Consider the following 24573-nt stretch of genomic DNA (forward strand, 5'->3'; position numbering starts at 1 on the left):
TATCATAATATAATAAAGAATTAGAACCAACCAATTTTAAATCATGAAATAATCTAAACTTTTCATTTTCAAATGAACAAGAAAAATTGAATTTGTCTCAATTCTATTGAAAAGACAGTACAATAAATATTTCATTAAAATTCAAATAATATCCGATTTTTAATAATAATTTAAAAACTTCTATTGCCTCAATTTAAATTATGTTGCCATTACCCACATAGATATATCTTTGACTATTACTAGGCTTTTGGTAACTTAGGCAACCATGCATAGATACATTGATGTGAGATGTTGTATAAAAATCTGTCCACCATATATGTCTAGATATTCTTTTTTTTTTTTTAGAAATGAATATGTTCATATATACGAAACCAACAGCTGGGAGGATTTCATCAGAGTAGAACAAATCTCCTTTTTCCCCACTAAGATTCTTGGAGACAAGCAGAACGTACTAAACAGAAAACTCCAAAACTACAAAATGAAAGTTACTGGATTTAAAGCAAAAACAAGACAAGAATATCCAATCAATCTTCAGCAGCTGGAACAAATGTGCACTTGATTCCGCATACAATAATGTAGTCCCCATCATTCATTGTCGTGTATTCATCTAGACGCCACTGCAGATTGTTGTAGTTGTTGTTGTTATTGCGGGGATGGAAAACAAAGCTCTTTTTCCAACCTATTTGAACCCCGTTGTCGATGACTGGTACTAGGTTTTGACACTGCCTCCAGCTGCCCTCTGGAATTGCCCGACTTGTATGAATGCCGTGGTGTTTTTTGAGGGTGAGAAAGTATACTGGATGAGTGAATGGAAGTTGGAGTCCCTCAAGCTCGAACAATGTCTGGGGATGCAGGCTATAGACCAAGGCATTCTCCCTCATCTCATGATGAGGGGGAAGATCAAGTCCAAGTATCCTCCGGTTTAGGAATTCATTTGTCTAGATATTCAAATTAAATCAACCTTAGAACAAAGCAAATTAAGAAGAATACCTTTCTTAGCACACTAATCATGATAGTTGGTGCAATGTTTCTTCTTATGCCTTTCAACTCCACAGAAGAAACAACCATTTTTTCTTGATTCAACCAATTCCTTTTGTTATTTCTTTTGTGGTGTCGCATATGTAGCTTTCTTAGCATTCTTCCTTTTGCATTCCTTGTCTTTATTATTAGTGGGTTGAGGTCAGATAAGCACTTTTTGTCTTATCTTATTTCAACCTTTTTTCTTCCTCTACATAGTATGAGATAAGCTCATTTCGAGACCAAATTTCTTTTTGACAGTTGTAACTCACCTTAAATTGGCAAAACTGTGTAGGAAAGTATATCGAGACTAGATGCACTAGTAATTTCTAAGAGAGTGTTAGGTTAAGTGCACTCAATTTAGAAGCAAGATGAGATATTTTCATAATGTACTCCCTGATATTACCTGCACCACTATATCTCATTGAAATTAGGTCTGTCAAGAATGTAATTATTTCAACCTTTTTATTCTTGACAAACCTCTTTGTAATGTCCTAAAAGAACATCTTAACTGTTGTTGTCATTTCAAACATTATGCTTCCGAATGCTTTCAGAATAGTCTTTCTCATGATCATTAGAAACATGTGATTTGATCTCTTCCACCTTTTCTTATCCCTTTTATCAGCAGAGGTACTTTTATCTGTAAAAGATGGAGGAAAATTATCCCTTAACGCAACGTCGAGATCCATGATTCCAATATCGGTAGTTATATTTACATGATCATTCACAATAATTAAAACAAACTCACATAAACCAAAACAATAATAAATTCAAATAAAGGTAACACCATTTCAAGATACCAATATTCCATTAATATTTTGTCTCTAGACAAAAATATTAATTTCTAAATGATATTTTGGTGCAGTAGTAAACACTGAAAATAAGAACATGGTAAAAAAAAAATTTTCCTTTGGACTAATTTATATTTCACATGTAATATTTGAATAATCAACACGCGTTTATTACCACAAATGCACATGCAATCTATTAAACATTGACCTCCCTTTCAATTGGTGATAAAGTTACAAGTATATAATTAGTTATTTTAAAACAAATTAATTTCCACAAGAGAGGTCACCTTGGTGACATGTTGTTTCAATTAATTTATTTCAAAATATATAATTATACCAATATTCAAATTTAAAATAACACAAAATTTTAGATCAAAGTTAACTTTAGTCAATTCTAGTCAAACATGGTCAAAATAATCAAATCAGGCAAATCTGGTCAAGGCAATTAGACTCTGTCAAACAAGTCAAACCGGTCAAATCTAGTCAAACCAATTAATTGGGTCAAGACTTATTGGATCAAAGATCCATACTCACAACTCGACCCAAAAATCTATTAGTTAAACTCGGAACCTTCTTCAAATCTATAAATATCTTATAAAACTATATACTTAGCAGGGCAACCTTGAGGACTTTATAAGACTTGAGCGTCTTATTTAACTTTATTAAGGTTTACTCAATCTAGAGAAATTCTAATTTCTTTAACACAAATATATGCATATTAACTAATAATTAACAAGGACACAAGTCAAAGAATCCAAGTGTTAACTAAATTAATATTCGTGATCTTATAACTCTGAAGATACACCCACAGCTTTAATAATCAAGAAAGCAAGCCATGTACATAAAACTTGAAAAACATAAGACTAGCAAACATGCATATAGTCCAAAAAACACTAAGACATAAAAGTTAACTTCATGTCTTGATACATAAGGCATGAAAGCCGTGTACATATTGACTTCATTTTTCTTATATACTTCATCCAAAATCCAGAAAACATTAGATCAAATGGATCCAAAACAAACGGAGATACTAGTAAAGAGAGCATAATTGCAAACCCTATAATTACTCTGAAGATCATAAATTACTAAATTCAAATTATTTCCCAATAATCAACCATATCCTGTTCTGATACCACTTATTAATGGTTGACTAAAATTAACCTTTGGTGAAAATCTTTACCTGCTAAACCCGTAATACTTTATGATGATTACTGAGAAATAAATTAACAGTAAAATCTCGAAAGTGTACTTGGATTCATATTGATTGATTGTTACTTGAATCCTTGGAATTTGAGGCGGCCTTCCAAATCATGTAATCTTTGATCTTTTGAGAGAGCTTTTTAGTTTTTCTCTGGTATCTTTTTTGATGATGGGAATACCGAGAAAGAATTATTTTGTGATACTAAAGTATATGACAAAAGAATACATGTGATCCGAGAACCACAACCCTACCTTATAGATAACTTCCCTGTTATCTTTTGATTTTTCTATTTCAATCCATCATGAAAATAGAAATTACCTTAAATCTCTACACATTAGAAGCTCACATCCTATTAGATATATTAAAACCCAAACCACAATTTATCACTTTAATTGAATTTATTCTTATTTGATAATTTACAACGCATAATTATTCATATATAAGCCCAATGTTAGATTAAAGATCCAACAAATAAATCAACCAGTATCATTGGCCATGCTAATGCATAGCAATAATTGATAGCAGTAAATTAGAATTTGTATAGAATTCTCATCCGAATGTTGTTAAGAATCTCAAAAAAAAAATTTGCTCAATGTTTATCATAAAATGTAGAAGGAAAAAAAAAGCAAATTCATGACTAAGTAGATTATGAAAAGAAAAGTAAGCATGAAATAACTGAAAGGAAAAATTGGTCTTCAACTTTTTCAATTATGCCAATTTCATCCCTCAACTTTGTTTTAGCCTAATTTAGTCCTTCAACTTAAATTTCCTATCCAATTAAATCCTTTCATGGCGGCACCACCAATTACAACCTTTTCAACACATAGATTATTACAAATCAATGATAATATAGGAATCACAAGTTAGTGCCAATATTAGAAGAATAATATGTAAACTCGCATTCTACCCCATACTATGCACGAGTTTAATTTTAAATTAAAATAATAATCCTAGATTATTTTTAAAAAGTTGTATGAAAAGAAAAGGCTTTAAAGTTAAAAAGGCATCATTTTAGTGTCAATTTTTATCAAAATATTATTTTAAACACCCAATGAATTGAGAACAACAAAAAAAAAATTTAAACACAAAAAGAAATACCAAAAATACACAATTTCACCCTCTCTCTCCTTTCTTTCTCCACCACTCCTCCCATCCGGTAACCCTAACCCACTGACCTACCTCTCTTCTCCCTACTACCTATCTATTTCCCTCTGCTACCATCCATTCTTCCTACGCCATCACCTTTCCCTATCCCTACAATCCTTTTTCCAGCCCAACAAGGCCCACCTCTCCCTTCCCGTCCTCACTCAATGCCCCTATCTCCCGTCTACCCAATGGCCCTTTTATTCTCCATCCTATCACTCATCCCCTCTATCTCGCAGCCAACTTCTCCATGGCCACAAGTCACCCTCACTCAATGTCCAAGCCCTATCTTTGCTCCTCTTTTCATTATTCATGATTCATTTGATCATTTTTCAAGCTTTTTTTTTTTTTTAAATCAGAAACTAATATCAGAATCTAGAGGAAAATTGAATTTGGATTTCAAATTTTGTGAAATTCTACCTTTTTTTTAACAATCATCTGGAGATGGTTTTCAGAAAATATTTAGAGAGAATATTTTCTAAAAACAATCATCCAAATGCACTTTGTTTATTTAAATTCATATTTACATTTTCTTTTATAATGAGTCTATTTTAAGTGAAAATAATCATTAAAAACTATTATTTATTGAATTTAGAGGTTGTGTTAGATTATAAAGTTCAAAATTAGAAATCTAAAACTTTGAAAAAAATGAACATGTTAAAGTACTCTATACTTATTAAATACCAAGAAAAATAATAACAAATTCTTTTATCTTATCACAGTATTATTGGCTATAATTATTTACCATTAAAAGTGGTGTACCAGTATTATTTTAAGAATGGTCCAAAGTATTTTGTTTGAATATAGTAATCTCCAATGTTTTTATTAATGCCTTTAGTATTGTTGTTTCCTTTTTTATTTACCATTAAAACACTATAGAAGTACAGAAAACATTAAGAGGTAATAACTGCATACACTTATATCCAATAAAAAAATAATGGGATTAAAAAAGGCATAAAAAAGAATGGAATTAATCAAAAGGCATAAAAAAGCAATGGGATTTAGCTAAAAGCCCTTTTAAAAAAAATATATATATATATATATGGTGCATTTGATAAAATCGAAATCTAAAATTTTAAACTGTTAAGTTATTGAATTGTTGAGTACTAAAATATTAATATTTGACCGTATTTTGCAATAAGTGATAAGTGAACAACTTATCACCTATTGTTTTGAGTAAGTTTTGCTTAAATAATTGAGGGCCAGTTAATTAATTAAGATATTTAATCTTTGGTTATCAAACACATTTGAACATATTAACATCTGAACTCATTAAATTTAAGTGCTAAATTGGTTTTATCAAATAGGGCCATAGCGTGAAAAATTATTTTTGTTTCCTGATCATTTATTTTCATAAATATTAGGCTTGAAATGTGGATAAAGTTTTGCTTATCCATATGAACCCTAACTTTCTAATTCAACTACGCGGTCTTTCGTTTACATTCTATTGGTAATTAAAATAATTCAATAATAAAATATATTTTCCCTAATCAAGTTTTTTTATTTGGTCATTTAGACTTTATTAATGGATATTTTCCTTGCTTATTGTATAATTCATTTATGGCGTATCTATTTCTTTCCTTCATAACCAATTTTCAACTAACATGTACCTACCCTACTTTTGGTAGAACTTTTTTTTTTTTGGGTTAGAGTTGCTATACTGAGTGTAAAAAATATTGTTGTTTACTTTATACTTTTAGTAACATTTTCAAATATTCCAAATTTAACTGTACACATTTATAGACAATAATGAAAGGTAATAAATGTATACATTAAACCAACTAGTCAAAAGAGGGTTTAAAAGTTTTAAGTAATTAAAATAAATAAAAATCGAGGAATAAAAGAACTACGGATTGAGGGCCCTCTTAAATGTATACATTAAATCAACCAGTCAAATGGGTTTAAAAGTTTTAACGAATTAAAAAAAAAAAAGGAATAAAAGGACTACTGGTCGAGGGCTGTCTAAGAGGATTAGGCTGAAAAGTCCCTTTTATACATATACACATCCATCCGTCCGTCCCTCCAATAGATGAGAAAAACAAATTTCTCAAAAAAATTCTAGAGGACAATTAACTTACAATTTTCCCCAAAAAATAAATCCAGTTAAGTTTTTCGTTTTCTTCACAAACTAAAATCTTTGAGAAATTTTGGTAAACCATGACAAACTTAATTGCCAACCCTAATGAAAGTGAACCAAGAATTACAAGAAGAGTTCTCGAGTCTTAAGATATAAGAACATTGAGTAGGCAACCATCCTTGTTGCCAATGAGCTGCTTACTATCCAGTACATATATGAATTTAGCCAATTTAAACGCCTACATTCAGTTAGTCTGAATAAAGATCAACTAATGTTCAGAAGCCCCACATATGGCTGTCCATCTTTATAAATGTTGGTTTCTTTACTCATGTGTTGCAATATTGATTCCTTTCTCTAAAATTTTACAGCATATGATATATGTGCCCTGTGCTTTTCAAGCCAAAGCCTGTGCGACTTTCTTCCCCTTTCCAACATTTGCCAGTGAAAAAAAGAAAAGAATGCGCCATGGAAATGCAGCTCCATTTGTTTGAAGGCATGTAAGATGAGCATAGAGGAGTTCATCTTGGGGTGGAGATAATAGGAGGACCGTTTGACCAAATAAACTACTAGCATATTGCATTTGAACAACTAGAGAAGATAGGATGAAATATTTACGTTACATACATTGCTATAATTTCAGACAGCTCCAATCATCCTATAATTCTGAAGCAGTAAACTAAGATGCTCTACAAGGAACAAATATCCCATCCTTGATAGTCAATTTTCTACTATTCTGTCATACAACAACATCTCCAAATCATCTCCAAACATCTTTAAGAGACGACTGTCATAATTTTCCACATTGGTGATTATTCAAAATGCCACTCGTGTGTCAGCATATCCTTACTTTCGAGTTAAGCAAACAAATTATCAAAATTGTAACAAATGTAGCATAGTTATTTGATAAATAGACAAAAGTGGACTCACTTGAAAAGACTTGAACAGTAGGCAAGGTGGCATACTTGGGACACGAGCTTGAAGCAACGAGATAACTTTCAATGTGAGGTTCACTGATGCAATCTTGAGGCAGCAAGAATAGTAATTTCCCGAAGAGAACTATGAATCTGTCAAGAGGGAAAGAAATGAGATGAAACATATTCTAATCAACTGTAATATTAAGGTCACCCTCATGCTCAAATGCAAATCAAGAATACTGTCAGCTAGTTGGTGTATAAGTGGTACATAAACAATAATGACTGCACTCTAAAAAAGATTGATACTGTGACAGCCCCACCTTCCCCTAAGGCGTACCAAAGGGGTTAGCGGACTGCCTACCCAGCTCTCGCCAGGACTATCGAGCAGTTAAATGAAATCGAAAACATTCAGGAAGGTAATAGCGCGCTCAAACGATTCAAAGTCGCCAAATGGCAAAAATGAAAATCGAAACCACAATGAATAGTGGTTGCCACGTCACCATCCAACTAGGAGCCAAACAAATACAGATATGGCAATATAACTCGAGAAAACATTCCCAATCCAAATGGGATACATGAACAGGGTAAATAGTTTTATACACATACGTTTGTAATTTACGAAACAAAAAGAAGATAATTAGATCAAAATACATTTAGGGTTTTCCAACTATCGAGGAGCTTTACAAAAATATATTAAAACTAGCTCGACTCGTGCTTCAAAACATCTTAGCCTCAAAAGTGGTTCCCTATAAGGAAAACAAAGATAACGGGAAGGGGGTGAGCTTACGCTCAATGAGGTACCAAAATAATAGCAAGTAAGGAAAGTGGAACTTCATATTCAATTAGTCACATGTACGAATCAAATAAAGAAGTGAACAAACACCATAGACAGAAAGGATACGGGTGGCTCTCAGGAGCCAAATTCCCATTTGCTTCACCGAAACTTGATCGAAATAATAGTTGACACTCCGTCAACGTTAAAGAAGTAACCAATACCGTAGACTCCACTTTCTCCGACTCCTTCCACCTCACATACCCCTACCGGGCCCGAACATCGAACAGAATAGAAGCGGTAATACTCGAGTATACCTGGAATCAAGGGTCTCAATACCCAAAGATCCCAAAACAGACTACTGTGGTTCGTTATCTAATCGACCAGGCCCTTGCCGCCCCGACTCGAGTAACTTGTCACAGGGGTTGAGCTCAGAGGTCACAGAAAGGTCGTTGGATACAAGTTTCCAAACGACGTCCGAACAGATACAGATACAGATACAGATATCAGATACAGATATAGATTCAGATTCGCACCAAAATTGGCATATGAACAGACAAGAGAACGAGTGTGATAAAGTATACCCTCGTCTCAAACAAATTAAACAGATAGTGCAGTCATTTAAATCACAGATTGCAGGGCAGAAACAAGTTAAACAGCAATGGAGGGGAGTGGTACACTCACTGGTTCAAATACAGACACTTCAAAAGTTTTCACTTCGGATTGGCTTTAATCGCCAAGAAACCCTAAAATCATCAAAGTAAACCAATTGAAGGTTTCACATCCAAAATCGAGTAAACGGAATGCATAAGTAAGTTCGACTAGATGTCGTTTGCTTTCCTAGGTTAAGTACTAATACAGAGCAAAAAGATAACAGTTGGTCCTAGGGTTATAAACAACCCCTAAAACCCTTCATTTGTACTAAGATCAACTCAATTGAAGGAAATCACATAGCCCTAAAATTTTGGGCAGCATGCTCTTTGTGTTTACCTATTTTCCCAGCCACTAATGGCTTCATTATTTTCCTCAAATCAGTCCCAACATCTCATACAAAATAATCTCATTTCCAAAAGCCGTTCACTAGGCTTAAAGTCATATAAATACAAAAATCAAGCTAGAAACATTTCCGGAAATGGACTTAAGCTCTAAACCATAAAAACAGTTTTTGACGTCATTTTACGGTTTTGGTACCATTGGCACTACGATTATCGGATGGAGGTGCAAGACCCACCGTTTCGAAGCTAAGAGATAGGGCTACAATGTTACAGAAGGCCACTCAGTCCAGTATTTTAGTGCAAATAGGTCAAAAATTCAATATACTATACCAGAACCGTAAAAACAGGTTAACAAACCGCATTCTGGTTAGCGAACCGTAATTCAGGCTACCGAAGTCCAAATGAGGTGATTCCAGAGGCGTTGGAAAGCTAAGATACAAGGCTATAAGTTTTAAGAATACAATGACAACCAAATCAGTAGTATTCCTGGTCGAAACAACCAGTTACAGAAGCTGATTAGCATGTTCGGATAGAAACAAGGCAGCGGGGGTATTTCGGTCTTTTCACAGGCTACATTGCTCCGATTGAGCTGAAATTTTGTAGGCAACTATAAAACACCATTCTATACAACTTTCATGTTTTGTTCTAAGGCTTATTCTATCTCTAACATACTCGAACAAAAACAGGCAGAACAGGGTCATATGGAAACCCTAAACTGGAATTTATGCATCCAAGCTGGAAATTTCTTTAGGCAAAACAAACTAACACATAAACACTAGATATTTCACATATCAAAGCTAGTGAATCATGGCCAACCTTTAAGCTTCATATATGGGCAGAAAATTCACCAATAAAATTGAAAATTTCCATATCACTTCTTCCAACCATGAAATATTGCATAATACTACCCAAAATTGTAACTATAAGCCACTAATTTACAATTATTGGAAGTAGAGAGAGAGTTTCTTGCCATATGCACCTCTTTACCTCTAAATCCAAAGGTGACAAGCAAATCAAGAGGGATGAAAGATTTTCTTCTTCTAAAACTTCACCAAAAGCTTCTCTCAAAGCTTACCTCAAGATTGATCGGTGTAGATTAGGATTTTTCGTTGGATTCTTCATGATTTAAGCAAGAGATCAAGGCTGAATGTTTTTGTGTTTTCTCTCCCTTTTCTCTCTCAAAATTTCGTCCATCATGCTTACAAAAAGAAGAAATGATGAAAACAAAAGGTTTGGTCAAGATAAGAAGAAGAAATCATGGTCTTGGTCAAAGGTCGAACTTGCAATGGTTTCAAGCCACTTGGCTTTCTAGAATGTCCTCCAACCTCCTAATCTTCTAACACTAATCCACCTAGCTAATCCCTAATTATCACTAATCACCTTATAAAATAACATCCTTTTATACAAAGCTTCAATTAATCGCCAAAATTGTACCCGACTAACCGCAGTAGCGGGCCCCACGTCCTTAATACTCTTTAAACTTAACGTGGACTAACTTGTATCAAGGAAATGATTTGAAAACTATATTCCTTTATAAAAATGTATAGAAAATTAATATATTGAAGAAAGGTACAAAATTATAGACAAGAAAATAAAATAAAGTCTAGAAAATATATAAAAATTTTCGGGTTCTCACACTTATTCTTTCGGAGCGTCACAGATACAGCCATGTTCAAGGAGTTTGAAGTCATGATACAGCCATGATACAGCCACTTTGAAGTCAGCAAGGAGTTTCAGCAGGTAACACTATCCTCTCCAATCCAAATCCCTAGACATTCCTAAAACTCTTTTGTTTCTTTTAAACAAAGGGAAACATCATTCAATTATCCTGTTAAAATATCTAGTATGAAGTAATTCCAGCAAATTTGATAATTCACCAAAATAGTGGATAGAACTTTACACAGTGGTGCTGATGGAAACAATCGAAAGTGATAGTTACAGGGCCTAATCAACTTCTTTCATCCCGCCATCTCTAATCTCTAATTTCACTTTCCTTGGACGGTTATACAAAGCTTCCTTCATTTCTCGTTGTTTTTTCATTCGTAGACAACAAAAGTTACTGACTAGCTTTCAATTTAATTTGTATTTTTCAAGCATAATTGAGTTCTTTAGTATTCCTATCATCTTTTTTTCTTTTCATCCTTTGTTTGTTGGAAAATTTTAGGGTTTATATTCTACTAAACTTCAAGAAATAGAGGAACTTAAGTCATGTATACCACATGTTTGACATAATGCCTAAAGAGTAAACTAGCCTTGGAAATAGTAGCATGGATTTGGTTTTCTAGCCAAAGGTGAAGTTCATTCCGGTTCAATAGAAAAGGTTCTACATTCTTTCCAAAATCAAAAGGTAAGGATTTGGTGCTAAGGTTTCCAAGGAGCGGCTTGGGCAGTGGTGCGGCAGTCCATGGCTGCCCTCTAGCCTCTTGATGGAGGGCAGCCTGCCCCCTCCACCTTTCAACGTAAATCCTTTTCAGAGTTGTTCACGAAGAATTCACAGCAGCTGACTCTATCCTTTGTGGCACAGGAGGCTACATACAAAGGGGAACCTGCGTTGATTTTCCCACAGGCAGCGGTCGAAGCTCTGGCCAGTCCATTTCGTTTCGCATTGATTGGGAAATTCTCTAGAGGTAGACCGAAGTTGGAGGAGGTGAGGAAGTTCATTGCATCGCTAGATTTACCTGAGAACCCGGTGGTGGGCTTGTTGGACGTAAGACATATGTTAATTCAGTTGAACAAGGAAGCTGATTTCCATCATGTATGGTTTAGGAGGATCTGGTATGTGTCTTCCTTCCCCATGAGAGTATTCAAATGGACCACGGACTTCCATGTTGACAGGGAGTCGTCGGTGGTTCCGCTGTGGCTTCAATTACCAAAACTCCCGCTGCACTTTTTCAATAAGGAGGTGATTTTTCAGATTGCTTCTATGGTAGGTAACCCTTTGCTGGTTGATACGGCTACCCTTGCGGTGTCACGGCCAAGTGTGGCACGGGTGTGTGTTGAGATGGATTTGTTGCGGTCGACACCGTCGCTGGTTTGGATTGGCAATGGAAATCACACTGGTTTTTGGCAAGAGTTGGTGGTGGAGAACCTTCCAAGGTACTGCTCACATTGTTTCCGCCAAGGTCACGATGTGGAGAATTGTCATGTTTTAAAGCCCGAGTTGCGAGGAGCCTCTGGTCACCATGCCAGGACTACTGGAACAACACAACTACGGTTGGCAGAGATGTCGAATATAGACATGCCTGATGGGCCTTCGGAGGGTAATGGAGAAAGGCCATTGGTGTTGATGCAAGATGCGGCAGCGATTGATGGGGCAAAGGGAGAAGTTAATGGGACTGTGGCTGGCAAAGAGCTAGTTGCTCACGATCAGTCACTAGGTGGTACGTCTCACGAACCTGAGCAAGGGGACCTTATACCAGCGCAACAGGAGAGAAAAATGGAGGCAGACTGTGGGACGGTGGCGGTAGAAGGTATCGAGGTGGTGCTGCGACGTGAGAAAGGAGAGGAAGGTTCTGAGGATGCAGGGAGTGGGTTGCTCGCGAGGGTGGTCGTGCATTCTGCTGAGGGGCAAGTTGAAGACATACAGGATACTCAACGAAGGGTCGGTAACCTCTCTCTTAGGGGCAAGGATCTTGTCCGACAGGACGAGTCATCACTAGAGATCGGGCATATAGACACGGGGGCGGTTTCTGGTACCCTGGAACAGGAAGAAGTGGTTCGTAAGGGGCGAATGGATGCAAGGTCGCGTGGTCTCCAGGCTGGTCTCCCGTCAGATAGAACACTACGCTCCATGGTTAGTTCTTCAACAAATTCTTTTTCTGTCCTCTCTGATGATTAAGTTACTTTTTTGGAATATAAGAGGGATAGCTCGTGCTCCTAATTTAAGATGGTTAAGGAAAATTATTAAACTGTATGATCTTCAATTGGTGGTTGTTGTTGAATCTAAGTTGAGGGTAGAGTCGATTTCTGATATTAGAATTAAATTGGGGATGGATTGTTGCATGTTCAATCATTGCGGTTCTGTTTGGCTTTTCTACGGTCGTTGTTTACGTGTCAGATTACTGGGGAGTCTCCCTAACATTTAACTATTAGAGTTCAATCTCATCTTTTCCAAGGCTTCATTATTTTGTCTTGTATACACGCGAAGTGTACGGAGCAGGACAGAGAGGATTTGTGGAATGCACTTTTGCGGGATAAACCCGCCTTCAACCCTTGGTTTTTGGTGGGGGATTTTAATGTGATCACAAATACCGAGGACAAGAGGGACGGATTGCCATTGAGACCGTCGGAGGGATTAGACTTTCTGAATTTTATGGCGTTGGCCGGTGTCAGTGATGCGGGATTCTCTGGGTCAAGGTATACCCGGTGTAATAATCGTTCGGGAACGGCGCGAATCTGGAAGCATCTGGATCGCTTACTTTTGTGTGGGCGTGCTTTGGAGCTTCCGTACCAATTCATGGTGCAACATTTAGGCCGTGACCCGTCGGATCATGCTCCCTTGTTGCTATCGGTGGATACGAGGCTAGACAATAAACCCAGGCCGTTTCGTTTCTTAAACGTCTGGACCACTCATCCTGGTTTGTTGAGGGTTATCAAAGATTATTGGACTCATCCAGTCTATGGCTCTCTTTTGCAAGTATTGGTCTCGAAGTTAAAGAATGTTAAAAATGCCCTCAAGCAATGGTCTAGGACGACATTCGGGGATATTTTTGAAAGGGCACGTAGTGCAGAGCGTGTGGTAACCGAGGTTGAGATAGCATACGACCTGGATCCTACTGAGCAGGGACGGAGCGAGTTACATCATGCTCGGACTCGGTTGCGCCAAGCGCTTGTAGTTGAGGAGGGTTTTTGGAGACAAAAGGCGCGGGTGAAGTGGCTTTCGGACGGAGATAGGAACACCAACTAATTCCACTCCTTGGTTACGGAAAGGAGACGTAGGGCAGTAATTCATTGAGTCAGGGGTACCGCTGGCGAGTGAATCGAGGGGAATGCCAAATTGGGGAGGCGGCGGTGGGTTTCTTTAAGGAGCTTTTCATGGCAGAGGGGGATCTTCCCTCCCTTACCGGTCTGGAGATCATACCTAAACTGATAACGGACCAGGAAAACTCACGGTTAATGGATATTCCATCTCTTACAGAAGTTAAAGACATAGTCTTTGCTATGGATGGAGAGAGTGCAGCAGGCTCGGACGGGTTTACAGGGAAATTCTTTACCTTTGCTTGAGAGGTGGTGGCATCGGATTTATACCGCGCGGTTGTCAGCTTTTTATGCGGTGCTGAACTACCTAGGAGTATCACGGCTATCTCAATTGTGTTGCTGCCAAAAGTAGAGAACCCCCAAGATTTTAATCATTTTCGGCCGATCAGTCTGTGCAACTTTACTAACAAAATCATCTCCAAGATGTTATCGGCAAGATTGGCGATGACATTACCCCGGATTATATCTTCACAGCAAAGCGGGTTTGTCCAAGAGAGGTAGGTTACAGATAATTTCTTGTTAGCTCAGGAGTTAGTAGCTGATATCGGGAAATCAAATCGTGGTGGCAACATGGTCATCACGTTAGATATGATGAAGGCTTATGATAAAGTCTCATGGCCCTTTCTCCTACAGGTGCTACGGTATTTCGGATTCAGTGAGACCTGGATAGACATGATCTGGCGCTTAATATCGAATGTGTGGTTCTCGGTACTTGTTAATGGCGGTTTGCATGGCTTTTTCAGATCTTCACTAGGTTTACGGCAAGGGGATCCCATTTCACCATCCTTATTCGTTATTGGAGCTGAGGTGTTGTCTAGAGCCCTTAACACGCTACACACACAAAGGGGATTTACTCCGTTTGAAGTACCTCCTCATTGTCCTATAATTACGCATTTGGCATTCGCCGATGATGTGATTATCTTTTCCAGTGGGGGTAAGTCATCCCTACGTCTGATTAAACGGGTTCTAGATGATTATAGTGAGGCATCAAGTCAGCAGATCAACCCTCAGAAGAGTTGTTTCCTTACTCATCCACGGGCACCATCTCAGAGGACAGCGGTTGTTAACCAGATACTGGGGTATAATAAACGAGTCTTTTCGATACGGTACCTTGGTTGTCCCTTGTATACCGGAAAAAGCAAGAAGGTTTACTATACGAATACATACATTGGGGAGGCGAATCGGATTTTGAGTTGGAAGAACCAGATTTTATTGCCAGGAGGCAATGTGGTGTTAATTCAGAGCGTGTTAGCCTCTATGCCAATTCACTTGCTGGCAGCCGCGTCTCCTCCAAAAGGGATGTTGATGGTCATAGAGAAATTGTTCGCCAAGTTCTTGTGGGGATCTTCGAATTCAGGGGACAAGTTCCATTGGATACGTTGGGCAGATCTATGTCGGTCGAAGGATGAAGGGGGTGTAGGCCTACGGGGGTTGAAGCAGGTCTACGACTCATTTTTCATTAAACTCTGGTGGAAATTTCGGCAACAACAATCATTATGGGCAAAGTTTATGTCCCAGAAGTATTGCGCAGGCCAGCACCCTTGTCTTGCTGATATTGGGCATCGGGGATCCCAAGCTTGGCAGAGGATGGTCACAATGCAGCGTTTTGGAGAGGAGAATATTAGTTGGGTAGTTCGGGAGGCTTTGGATTTTTGGCATAATAATTGGATGGGGTCAGGTGCGCTTTACGACAAGGTGGAGGTCTTTTATGATCATTCGGTGGTTGATTTTATAGATCGGCGGGCCTGGAATGTGGACATGCTCCATCAATTCTTGGATGGAGAATTGGTTAGGCAGGTTTTGGAGATTAACCCTCCTACCGATAGGGGCAATGATACAATGGTATGGGCATTGACGAACTCGGGTGTTTTTTCCACTGTATCGGCTTACTCATTAATCCGTCAATCCAATGACAGCTCTTGGCTTTTTGGCCATATATGGCAGCAGGGTCTTCCAGTCAAGGTTTCTTTCTTTATGCTGCGACTACTACAGGGGAGGCTCCCTCTTATGGATCGCCTAAAGAGGTTTGGGGTTTGTGGCCCATCTAAATGCTTGTGTTGTCAGAATCCCCAAGAGGAGGACTTGAATCATGTGTTTTGCTCAGGAGAAGGGGCACGATTGGTCTGGCGTCACTTCGAGAGTACTGCTGGTGAGTTTAGTGGGGTGCATACGGTGCGTCACATGGTGTGGTTTTGCTGGTTAAGGAGGGGGACTAATGACCGTGTAAAGTTTTTACAGAATATACTTCCTTCGGTGGTATGCTAGGTTTTGTGGAAGGTTAGGAATGAAGGGGTGTTTGAAGATCAAAAGATGAGGATCGGGGTTATGGTGACTCGAATTGTTCAGTTTCTGCATGATTTGCTTCAGTCACGGTTCCCGGGGGTGTAGTGTTCTACCCCTACTTGGGAAGGGTTGCTTCTCGATTTGGGTAGTCATCAAAGGCGGATGGTTATTAGGCCAGTTTACTGGGTAACTCCACGTGGAGGCTATAAGTTGAATTCAGATGGATGCTCTCGGGGGAACCCAGGAAGGAGTGGGGGGATAGGCTTGTGCGGGATAGTCGAGGAAATTTTGTATTCGGCTACGCGGAGCCCTTCGGGGTGATAACCAGCATGCAGGCGGAACTTCGAGCGTTGCTATGGGGCGTTAGACATTGTGTGATTCGAGGGTGCTTGGAGTTACACTTAGAGGTGGACTTTCTCACCCTGGTTCAGATTGTTCAAGGGACTAGTGCTTGTCCTTGGCGTTTACAGAGAGATCTGGATGAGTTGATGATGTTCAAGCAGTATTTCAACTCGATCACACACTGCTACAGGGAAGCAAACGCACCAGCAGATCGTCTGGCAAATTTTGGTGCTGACTCTAGCGCAGGTCATGTGTTTAATACATTCTCAGAATTGCTGCAATTGGTCAGGGGGGCTATTAGATTAGATCGATTTGGATTTCCTACGTTTCATACATGGTGTCTGGCATGAATGGAATAAGAAGCAGGAAAGGCCAATGGAGATGAAAGTGGCTGTTAGAAGAACATCAAGGGGGGAAGATTGACCGCTGATCTTCAAAGATCATCCTTCAGACTCACTAGAAGACATCCTGATATGGAAAACGGAAAATTTAATCTTAGTTTCAATTTTTAAATGTTTAAACTTTCACTAGGTTGTAAATTTATTGTCAAATTGTGGATTGATGGCAGGGAGTTTCATCATTTTTTAAGGGAAAACTCTGCCGAAATTTTTATAAAATAATAAAATTTCAATTTAAAAAAAAAACAATAATGAGTGCAGGATTATGTGCATTTATGCATAGAAGTACCATAAATGTTTAAAGAAAGCCAGTAACACTCCCAGAAAATTGTAACAAGATCGAAAGCCAACCTTTTAGTAAAACCAAGTAAGGCAAGAACAGGCCTTGAAATCCTTAAAGAAGCACAAATGGAGTTCCTCAACTGCACTCTCTTTGCACTGGAGTTCCGATGTTGCATGGAAAGCATTTTGAATTGCTGTGATTATGCCCCCTAGAGGATACTTTTCAGGGTTCGATGGTAAATATCCAGCTTCGTTCAGAACTTGCTACTCTCATGTTCGACACAAATGTTATAGAAACGAGTAAGCAAACAGGCAATACCACTCAAATTCATACAGAATAGACATTTAGTCTAGTGTTTAAGTAATTTTGTGTGTGCGTGTGTGTATAAAAAGGCCAAGTTCATAAATAATGGTTGCCACTAATTCAAGAAATTTTTATTCTTCCTCACGCTAAACCAGAAAGTCGTTATGGAAAATTGCTTGTGCGTTCAGATTGGCAAGTTAGGTGGAAATAGTACAAATAATATGTTGTAAATCAAAATTTCGTCTATCTCAAACCTGCAGAAGCAGTTCCAGCCAGTACCGCATCTTAGATTTCTGAATGCACAAGTGATCATACATGCGGAATATCATGGTAGAAGAACCAAATTATAAAAAAAGAATACCATCAGAACACACTTCGTAACTCAAATCATCTATTAACCTAGAAAGAAACCTGAGAACAAAATCCGTCAGGACATTGTTACCCTAATTAACTTGTCTATACCCTGCAATCTTGGTTTCCCTTAAAAGACTGAGCTTGGGTTTCTTATCCCACCAGCTCCTCGGTTCACTTGAAGGACTTGAGGGCTTCTTTTCCCACCAACTTAACTTATTCTTTCCCAAGATTTTGTTTTTGTCCACTTCTTGAAAATAGTATCATGCAATATCAACTTAATAATCTGGGAAGGGGTATTCTTGCTATCTTCTTCCAATGCTCTTCAATGTGTACTCAGCCACAATTATGAATTCAACTATTTTAATTGGCAATAAACTATTGTAATAATCAGATATCGCACGCCTAATTAATCACAATGAAATACACAAAGCATACAAATACCAATAAATAAGAGAAACAGTTAAAATAAGTTCGATTTCACAATTATTTGTAGAACCAAATCTTTAGCTTTGACTAGAAAAGGGGTTTAGTTGCTCCTCATTGAGAAAATTCCAGTAAAAAGATGAATAAAAAAAAATTGATGTAGCAGTCAGCAGATGAGAGAACTAGCCGAACCCTACTTCTAACTCTTTTCCTATTTTTTAAACTATAAAATAATAACCCAATTCCCATAGGAAAAGAATTTCTAAAATAGACAATAGTGAACTAATAAGTTTTCTAATAGAAATTGGAAGCTTGCGCCTAGAGTAAAGTCTCGTCCAAAGCTTCAGCGAGAATTCAAGATTGGAAACTTGTGCACGTGAGAATCCCGAACTCTCCAAAACTGGATATATGTCTTCTGGAAATTTGCCCACTTTAATTTCTTTTTGTCACTAATTCCCACAAATAGCATCAAATACAAAATATAAATAAAATCTATCATTTAGCACAATATTTGACCTAAATAAAGAGAAGATATTCACAATTTTTATAGATATTATGCAACCTATAAAAAGTTAAAGTTGACAAGAGAAGAAAACCAATTCTTATAATGCATGAGACAGTTATGGGCACAGCTTGGCAACTCCATCTATGATCCTCAAGCAAAGGATATAAGAAGCTCAATGTTAGCGGTGATTCTCTTTAAAATACTACCGACCATTTAATACTGGTGCTAAACATTATTCACTGAGGAGTGACTGCTTCATTTTCACTACGTGCAATTCATATAATTTTAATTACTTATTCTTATTATTACTGTTCAAGTTAAATTTCATCTATTAGATTCAATGAGTGCTGCATGAAGAAAAACTTAGGGGCCATAATGTGTAACGCCCAACGTCAAAGACCACAAAGCATAAATCCTCAATACTCTCCTTCAACAATATCAGCAGAGTCTAAAATTTTCACCATGGCAAGATATGTGCTGTTGTCTTTCTTAATCTTTAACGTTAAGTATCACTAAAAAGGAAAACTGGGTATGACACTCAAGAGGTAAAGCAAGAGATGCAGGGGCATAAAAGTGCTGAAGATGAAGGCACCATAGTCATGGGAATCTGACAATAGTTCCACAAATTCTAAAAGTGAGGCAAAAGTGACAAATGTTTCCTCTGGTTCTCACGCTGCATACATCCTTCAATACATAAATATATAACTTAAACAACTCTCAGAAATCAATTAATGGTTCTACCCAAAAAAATAAAATTAAAAATCAACTAAAGGTCTTAAATTCTTTAGGTATCATCTATCTGCCAGCACAATTCCATTTCTAATTTGAACTATAAAAGTATGGGCCCTAAAATTCATTAAAATCATAGTTCAAAGTAGCGGTCGTGGTCACAATTGTTACTATTTCACATCCATCTTGACATATCAGTTGTGATCTCAATGAGATGCATATTTTAAAGCATCTAGTATTCTAAAAATTGTGAAAATTTATTAAAAATATAAAAATTATGCTAAACAAAAAATAATAAATAAATAAGCAAAAGAAAATGAATTCAAGAGTTACATTTGTGATGGGGGAAGGTCAAAATTTACCCTCAAGCATCCCCCTATACCTAGTAAAAACTGATTGCGAGTTTAACTTTATTCTTCTAATTTTAAGGGCAAAAAATGAGTTAATTTATGCTAAACACATAACATGCATTTTAATTAATTAGAGTAGAATAAAACACCTAAACATAGCATGATAAATAGAAAAAAATCAATAAAAACAAGATGAATAGTTCCAAAGCTTCCATTTAAAAGCCATGAAAAAACACACTTGTGGCCCACTCGATCACATTTGGTAACAATCAAGAGTAATTAAGACAAAAATAAAAAAAAATAAAGGAAAAAATAAAAATAATAATACAATAATAATATGGGTTATATCATCTTTAAAAAACTAAAATTACTTACAACTTAACTTAACAAATGACAAACTAATTAAACTAATAGCTAAGTAGTTAACTATTAAGGACCTAATTGAAAACATAAAAGTAAAGTATAGGGAAATATTACAAAGTACAAAAACTTGGGAGCCAACATTAAAAGTAAAAGAAACTAGGAGGACTAATGCTGCAATTTCTAATACCGGTTCATCTTCTCGACACGAAACAGCTTGGGGATGGCTTGCGTGGATCTCGGGTTTCAAGTCATCTCAAAGACAACTCGGTCCAAGTTGACCGAGTCTTTTCAATTTCTCAAGAGTTTTCCTCCTTGGATGCGACTCCAAAGCATCTCAGAACGTGAGTCTCCATTAAAGATGGCAATGGGGGCGTGTGCCCGCGGGCACCCGCACCGCCGGGGTAGAAATGGGGCAGGGGCAAAATATTTTCCCCCACCTTAAAATGGAGCAAGGGTGGGGAAACATACACCCGCCCCGCCTCCCGCATACAATAAAAATATATATATATATAATACAATTCTAAATTTCCTAAAGTTGCACCCTTATTTACAAGTACATCGCTAGTCAGTGTCAACGCCTGCCACAACAACTGAAGAAATTTCTTGAACTATTGTTGATTTGTTTCTAACGCCCCCCCAAAGACTAAACTATCCAATTCCAACCTGTTTTGCTCCTAACACTTTTTTATTTCGATCGGTTCCCTTCCTCCGCACTGAATGTAACTTGACTTGTTATGCTTTATTTCCATCTTGATAACATTTTAATCTTATTTAACATTGTTTAAAATTGTATTATTGTAAATAAACATTTTATGATAAGTTGATTTCTTCCCTCGCAGGGGAAATGGGGCGGGGGAGGGGGCGACGGATGGGGCGGCGGATGGGGAGAGTTATTTGACAACGGGGCGGGGGGTGGGGGAAGGATCCCCCGCCTCAACCCCGCCCTATTGCCACCCTTAGCCCCCATTGAGTCTTTGAATCATGATTATAATATGGGATAATTTCACAAACCTCCCCTAAGGTTTCTGACACTTGCATTGAGACCCCTCCAGGTTTTAAAAATTTCACCTAGCTCCCCTGGCAGAGTATTGGGGTCCATTGCTGACATGCAGAGCGCTGAAATGACCTATTTGTCCTTAGAGGATGGCTTAGATGACTGGCGTTAACTAAATTGACAAATGCATCTGGAGGTTGGTAATTACATTTAACTAGAATAACAGAAATTTAATGTTTAATGAAGGTGATTAAAAAACTATTACTCCTAGGCGCCAATAGAAGAAGTAATTTGGCACCAATTTCTGATGATAAGCGATGTGACAAGGCTGATTGAACAGATGTATCTTGCTTTGTAGCTACAAAACCTTAGAAAACATGTCTTAAATCTAAATGTTAAGAAACGGGACAATGAAGAAGGCAGTGGAACTCAAGTGAAGTTGTCTTCATCTGGTGGAAGTTAAGCTTCTTAAAAGCAGAAATTAAGGTACCAATTTCCATTTTCTTCATGCAGTACTGTAATGCAGTGTTGTAATGAATCAGTTTGTTAAAAAAGTGCATGTTATGTAGGGGTGAGCAATTACGGTAATTACCAAATTACCGATTGAAATCGATTTGAATTTGGTAATTCAAAGTCGGTAATTCGGTAATTCGATCGGTAAGTCGGTAATTAGTAAGAATCAAATTAGGGTCGAAAATGATTTTGGAGTTTTGAATTTGGATTTACCGAATTCGAATTTATTTCAGTAAAACGGTAAAATATTACCGTTTTCAAATTCAAAATTCCGAATAAAGTTTAATATAAAATAAATATATTCAGAACTTCAGATGCTTAAAGAAGTGGTTTTTACTTCTAGACAAACAAGCAAAATGATTGCTTGTCATGATTGTGTCCAAGTGCCAAGGCCAGGAAATAATTGCTTGTCATTATTATGCTTTTGACTAAGTTGATTACTTGATTACTGATTAGTGCTAAACTCGTATTTCATTTTCTAAGTGAATTCATATTTGAATGAGGAGTGTGAGCAAGATGATGAGAGATTTGATATCTTGTTATGGTGGAAGGCCAATAGCCTTAAATTTCCAATCATTTCCAAAGTTGCTCGTGATGTGTTAGCAGTCCCAATTTCTACCGTGGCCTCCGAATATGCTTTTATAGTACCATAGGTCGTGTTCTTGATACATTTAGGAGTTCTTTGACTCCTAGAATTGTGCAAGATTTAATATGTGCTCAAGATTGGTTTCGGTCCTCCAAGACAGAATTAAACGTAGAAGAAAATCTGGAAGAGCTTGAAGCCTTCGAATCTGGTAAGCTATCAAAATTTTTATTGCAAATTTTGAAGTATTTCTTTGTTTCTAATAATTGCCTTTATGATACTTGATAAATTTTGTTTGTTCTTGCAGAGTTGCTGAAGACCGGAGTTGAACCAACTATAATTGACCTTTGAGAGGTCACAAATGCTGAAGTTTGCATTTTGAGAGTTGAATCAACTCTTCTTGAAAGTTGCAATTTTTGGACAATTGGCTTTCTGGATTGTGGATTGTAGTTTATCATTTCTGGACAAGTTAATTTAGACTTTTATCTCTGTTGAGTTATGATTGCTAGATTGATTTATAATTTTGGAGTGTTGTTTCATGAATTTTATTTGTGGACCAGTTAATTTCAATGAGTTAATACTTTTATGGACTGTGGAGTGTGAATTTTAGTTTCATCAGTTTGTAATTTGTGGATCAGTGATCCGATTATTATGTGTGTTATAAATTGTGGAATATCAGTACTCATCATTAGTTTATGTTTGTTTCATTGTTTGTGGCTCAGTTAGTGTAATAGTATTGCTATTTGCTGATAAAAAATGGTCCAAAGAATTTGTTTTCTGAAATTCGGTTAAATCGGTAAATGTCCATTTTTCGAATTGAAATCGGATTGAATTCGAATTCAGGTTCATTTAAACTAGATTAATTATTCCCACGACTCAGATTAGACTGCTTGCGAGGCAATGAAATTGTGCCGTTCGCCACTAATTTAAGACAATCAAGTGATACACACTCTTGTCCTAATTGACAGTATACTATTCAGACAACTGAACAACTGGCCACATTGATTCAATAAATCCAAACAATAATAGACTATTAAATTAGAGAATAATTAAATACCCACAAATGCAGAATTTAGAATAATAAAAAAAATGATCTCACAATTGTTTGTGTTCCGGCCCTTGATTACTCCTCAACTAGATAAAGAGATTAGCCTTGCCACATAACGACGAAGCAATTCAGAGTTTTCATGGAGATTTTGCTGAACGAAAAACGAAGTGAAAGTGATGCGGCCGCTAGGCTACTAGCAATGATAAAAGCAAAAGCAGAGAAAAGAAAAGTCCAAGACCCAGATAATCCCTAGTCTATTGCTGTCTTCTTTATATTATTTGCGCCGCCGCTTCTTTTGTTTGACTAATTGGAACTTTTCTTTCAAAAGGAAAGCTTCCTTATTTCTCTCCTCAACTTGTTGCCAAAAGGCTGCTTTTTTATTACTCTCCTTTCTCATCTCACGCAGGTTCAGAATTTGTTTCCAAAGAAGGGTGGTAATTCCAGGGATAGGACCCGCGGTCCATTTTTTTCACGCAGCTCTGTCCTGTCTGGCATGGGCACGCCAGAGAAGGCCTAGTCTTTTGGAAATTCACTTCTTTTTGCCACTTTTAACACCACTCGCCTGCAAATAACACAAATACCAAATCTGAGTAGAAATTCAGTGTCTTGCACAATAAGTGACCAAAATTAAGACCAAATACCAATGAATAAACATTCAATTATCGTCCTATCAAATCCCCCCCACACCAAGACAATGCTTGTTCTCAAGCATCTTAAAGCTCAGAGATACAATCACATTTACACACATGTAGCAGTCCACCATGCGAGTACAAATATCTTATTCCTCTAACAATGTTATCAAATTCAGAATATTGCAAGACTTACTCCTCTCTTATAGAATGGAATATGATTACTCGCCACTCCGACATGAAACACAAAGGGTCACTCGTACCACACAATGATGTTACCATATGCTTGCTAATATATCACATCGCCACCACTAAAACCAAATTTCATGCAAAAATCAAAGGGTCTTTATGCGGGTTGTAATAGGGTTGAAGCACGGGTAGGATTAAACAGGTAATTTAGGCTCAGTATGTCCAAGAGAATGCCGCTGACCTACTGCATGACTTCTGTCGCGCCCCACTTTTTGATGTGTGAAAGTAGTGTATGAGATATGTATGTGAACGTGTGTGAAAATAAAAGGCCGTGGAATTGTGAAATGCGACGGTTTGGCCAAACAAAGGGCTTTAGATAGAAAAGGAGTCGCCACTT

General features: G+C 37.3%; 2 protein-coding genes across 2 annotated transcripts; both read left to right on the forward strand.

Moving 5' to 3' along the window:
* The first annotated feature begins 11177 nt into the window (after positions 1–11177).
* Positions 11178–13816, forward strand: LOC140038484 (uncharacterized). Its single transcript, XM_072083854.1, has 3 exons — positions 11178–11186; positions 11435–12703; positions 13070–13816. Exons 1-3 carry the CDS (start codon positions 11178–11180, stop codon positions 13814–13816), a joined length of 2025 nt encoding a protein of 674 aa, XP_071939955.1.
* A 641-nt stretch (positions 13817–14457) lies between these two features.
* Positions 14458–23875, forward strand: LOC113737577 (uncharacterized). The gene is made up of 5 exons (XM_027264786.2): positions 14458–16059; positions 16153–16215; positions 16276–16356; positions 16602–16796; positions 23765–23875. Exons 1-5 carry the CDS (start codon positions 14458–14460, stop codon positions 23873–23875), a joined length of 2052 nt encoding a protein of 683 aa, XP_027120587.2.
* Positions 23876–24573: the final 698 nt, after the last annotated feature.

The sequence above is a fragment of the Coffea arabica genome, chromosome 3e (assembly GCF_036785885.1).
Source record: "Coffea arabica cultivar ET-39 chromosome 3e, Coffea Arabica ET-39 HiFi, whole genome shotgun sequence".
Taxonomy (NCBI): Eukaryota; Viridiplantae; Streptophyta; class Magnoliopsida; order Gentianales; family Rubiaceae; genus Coffea; species Coffea arabica.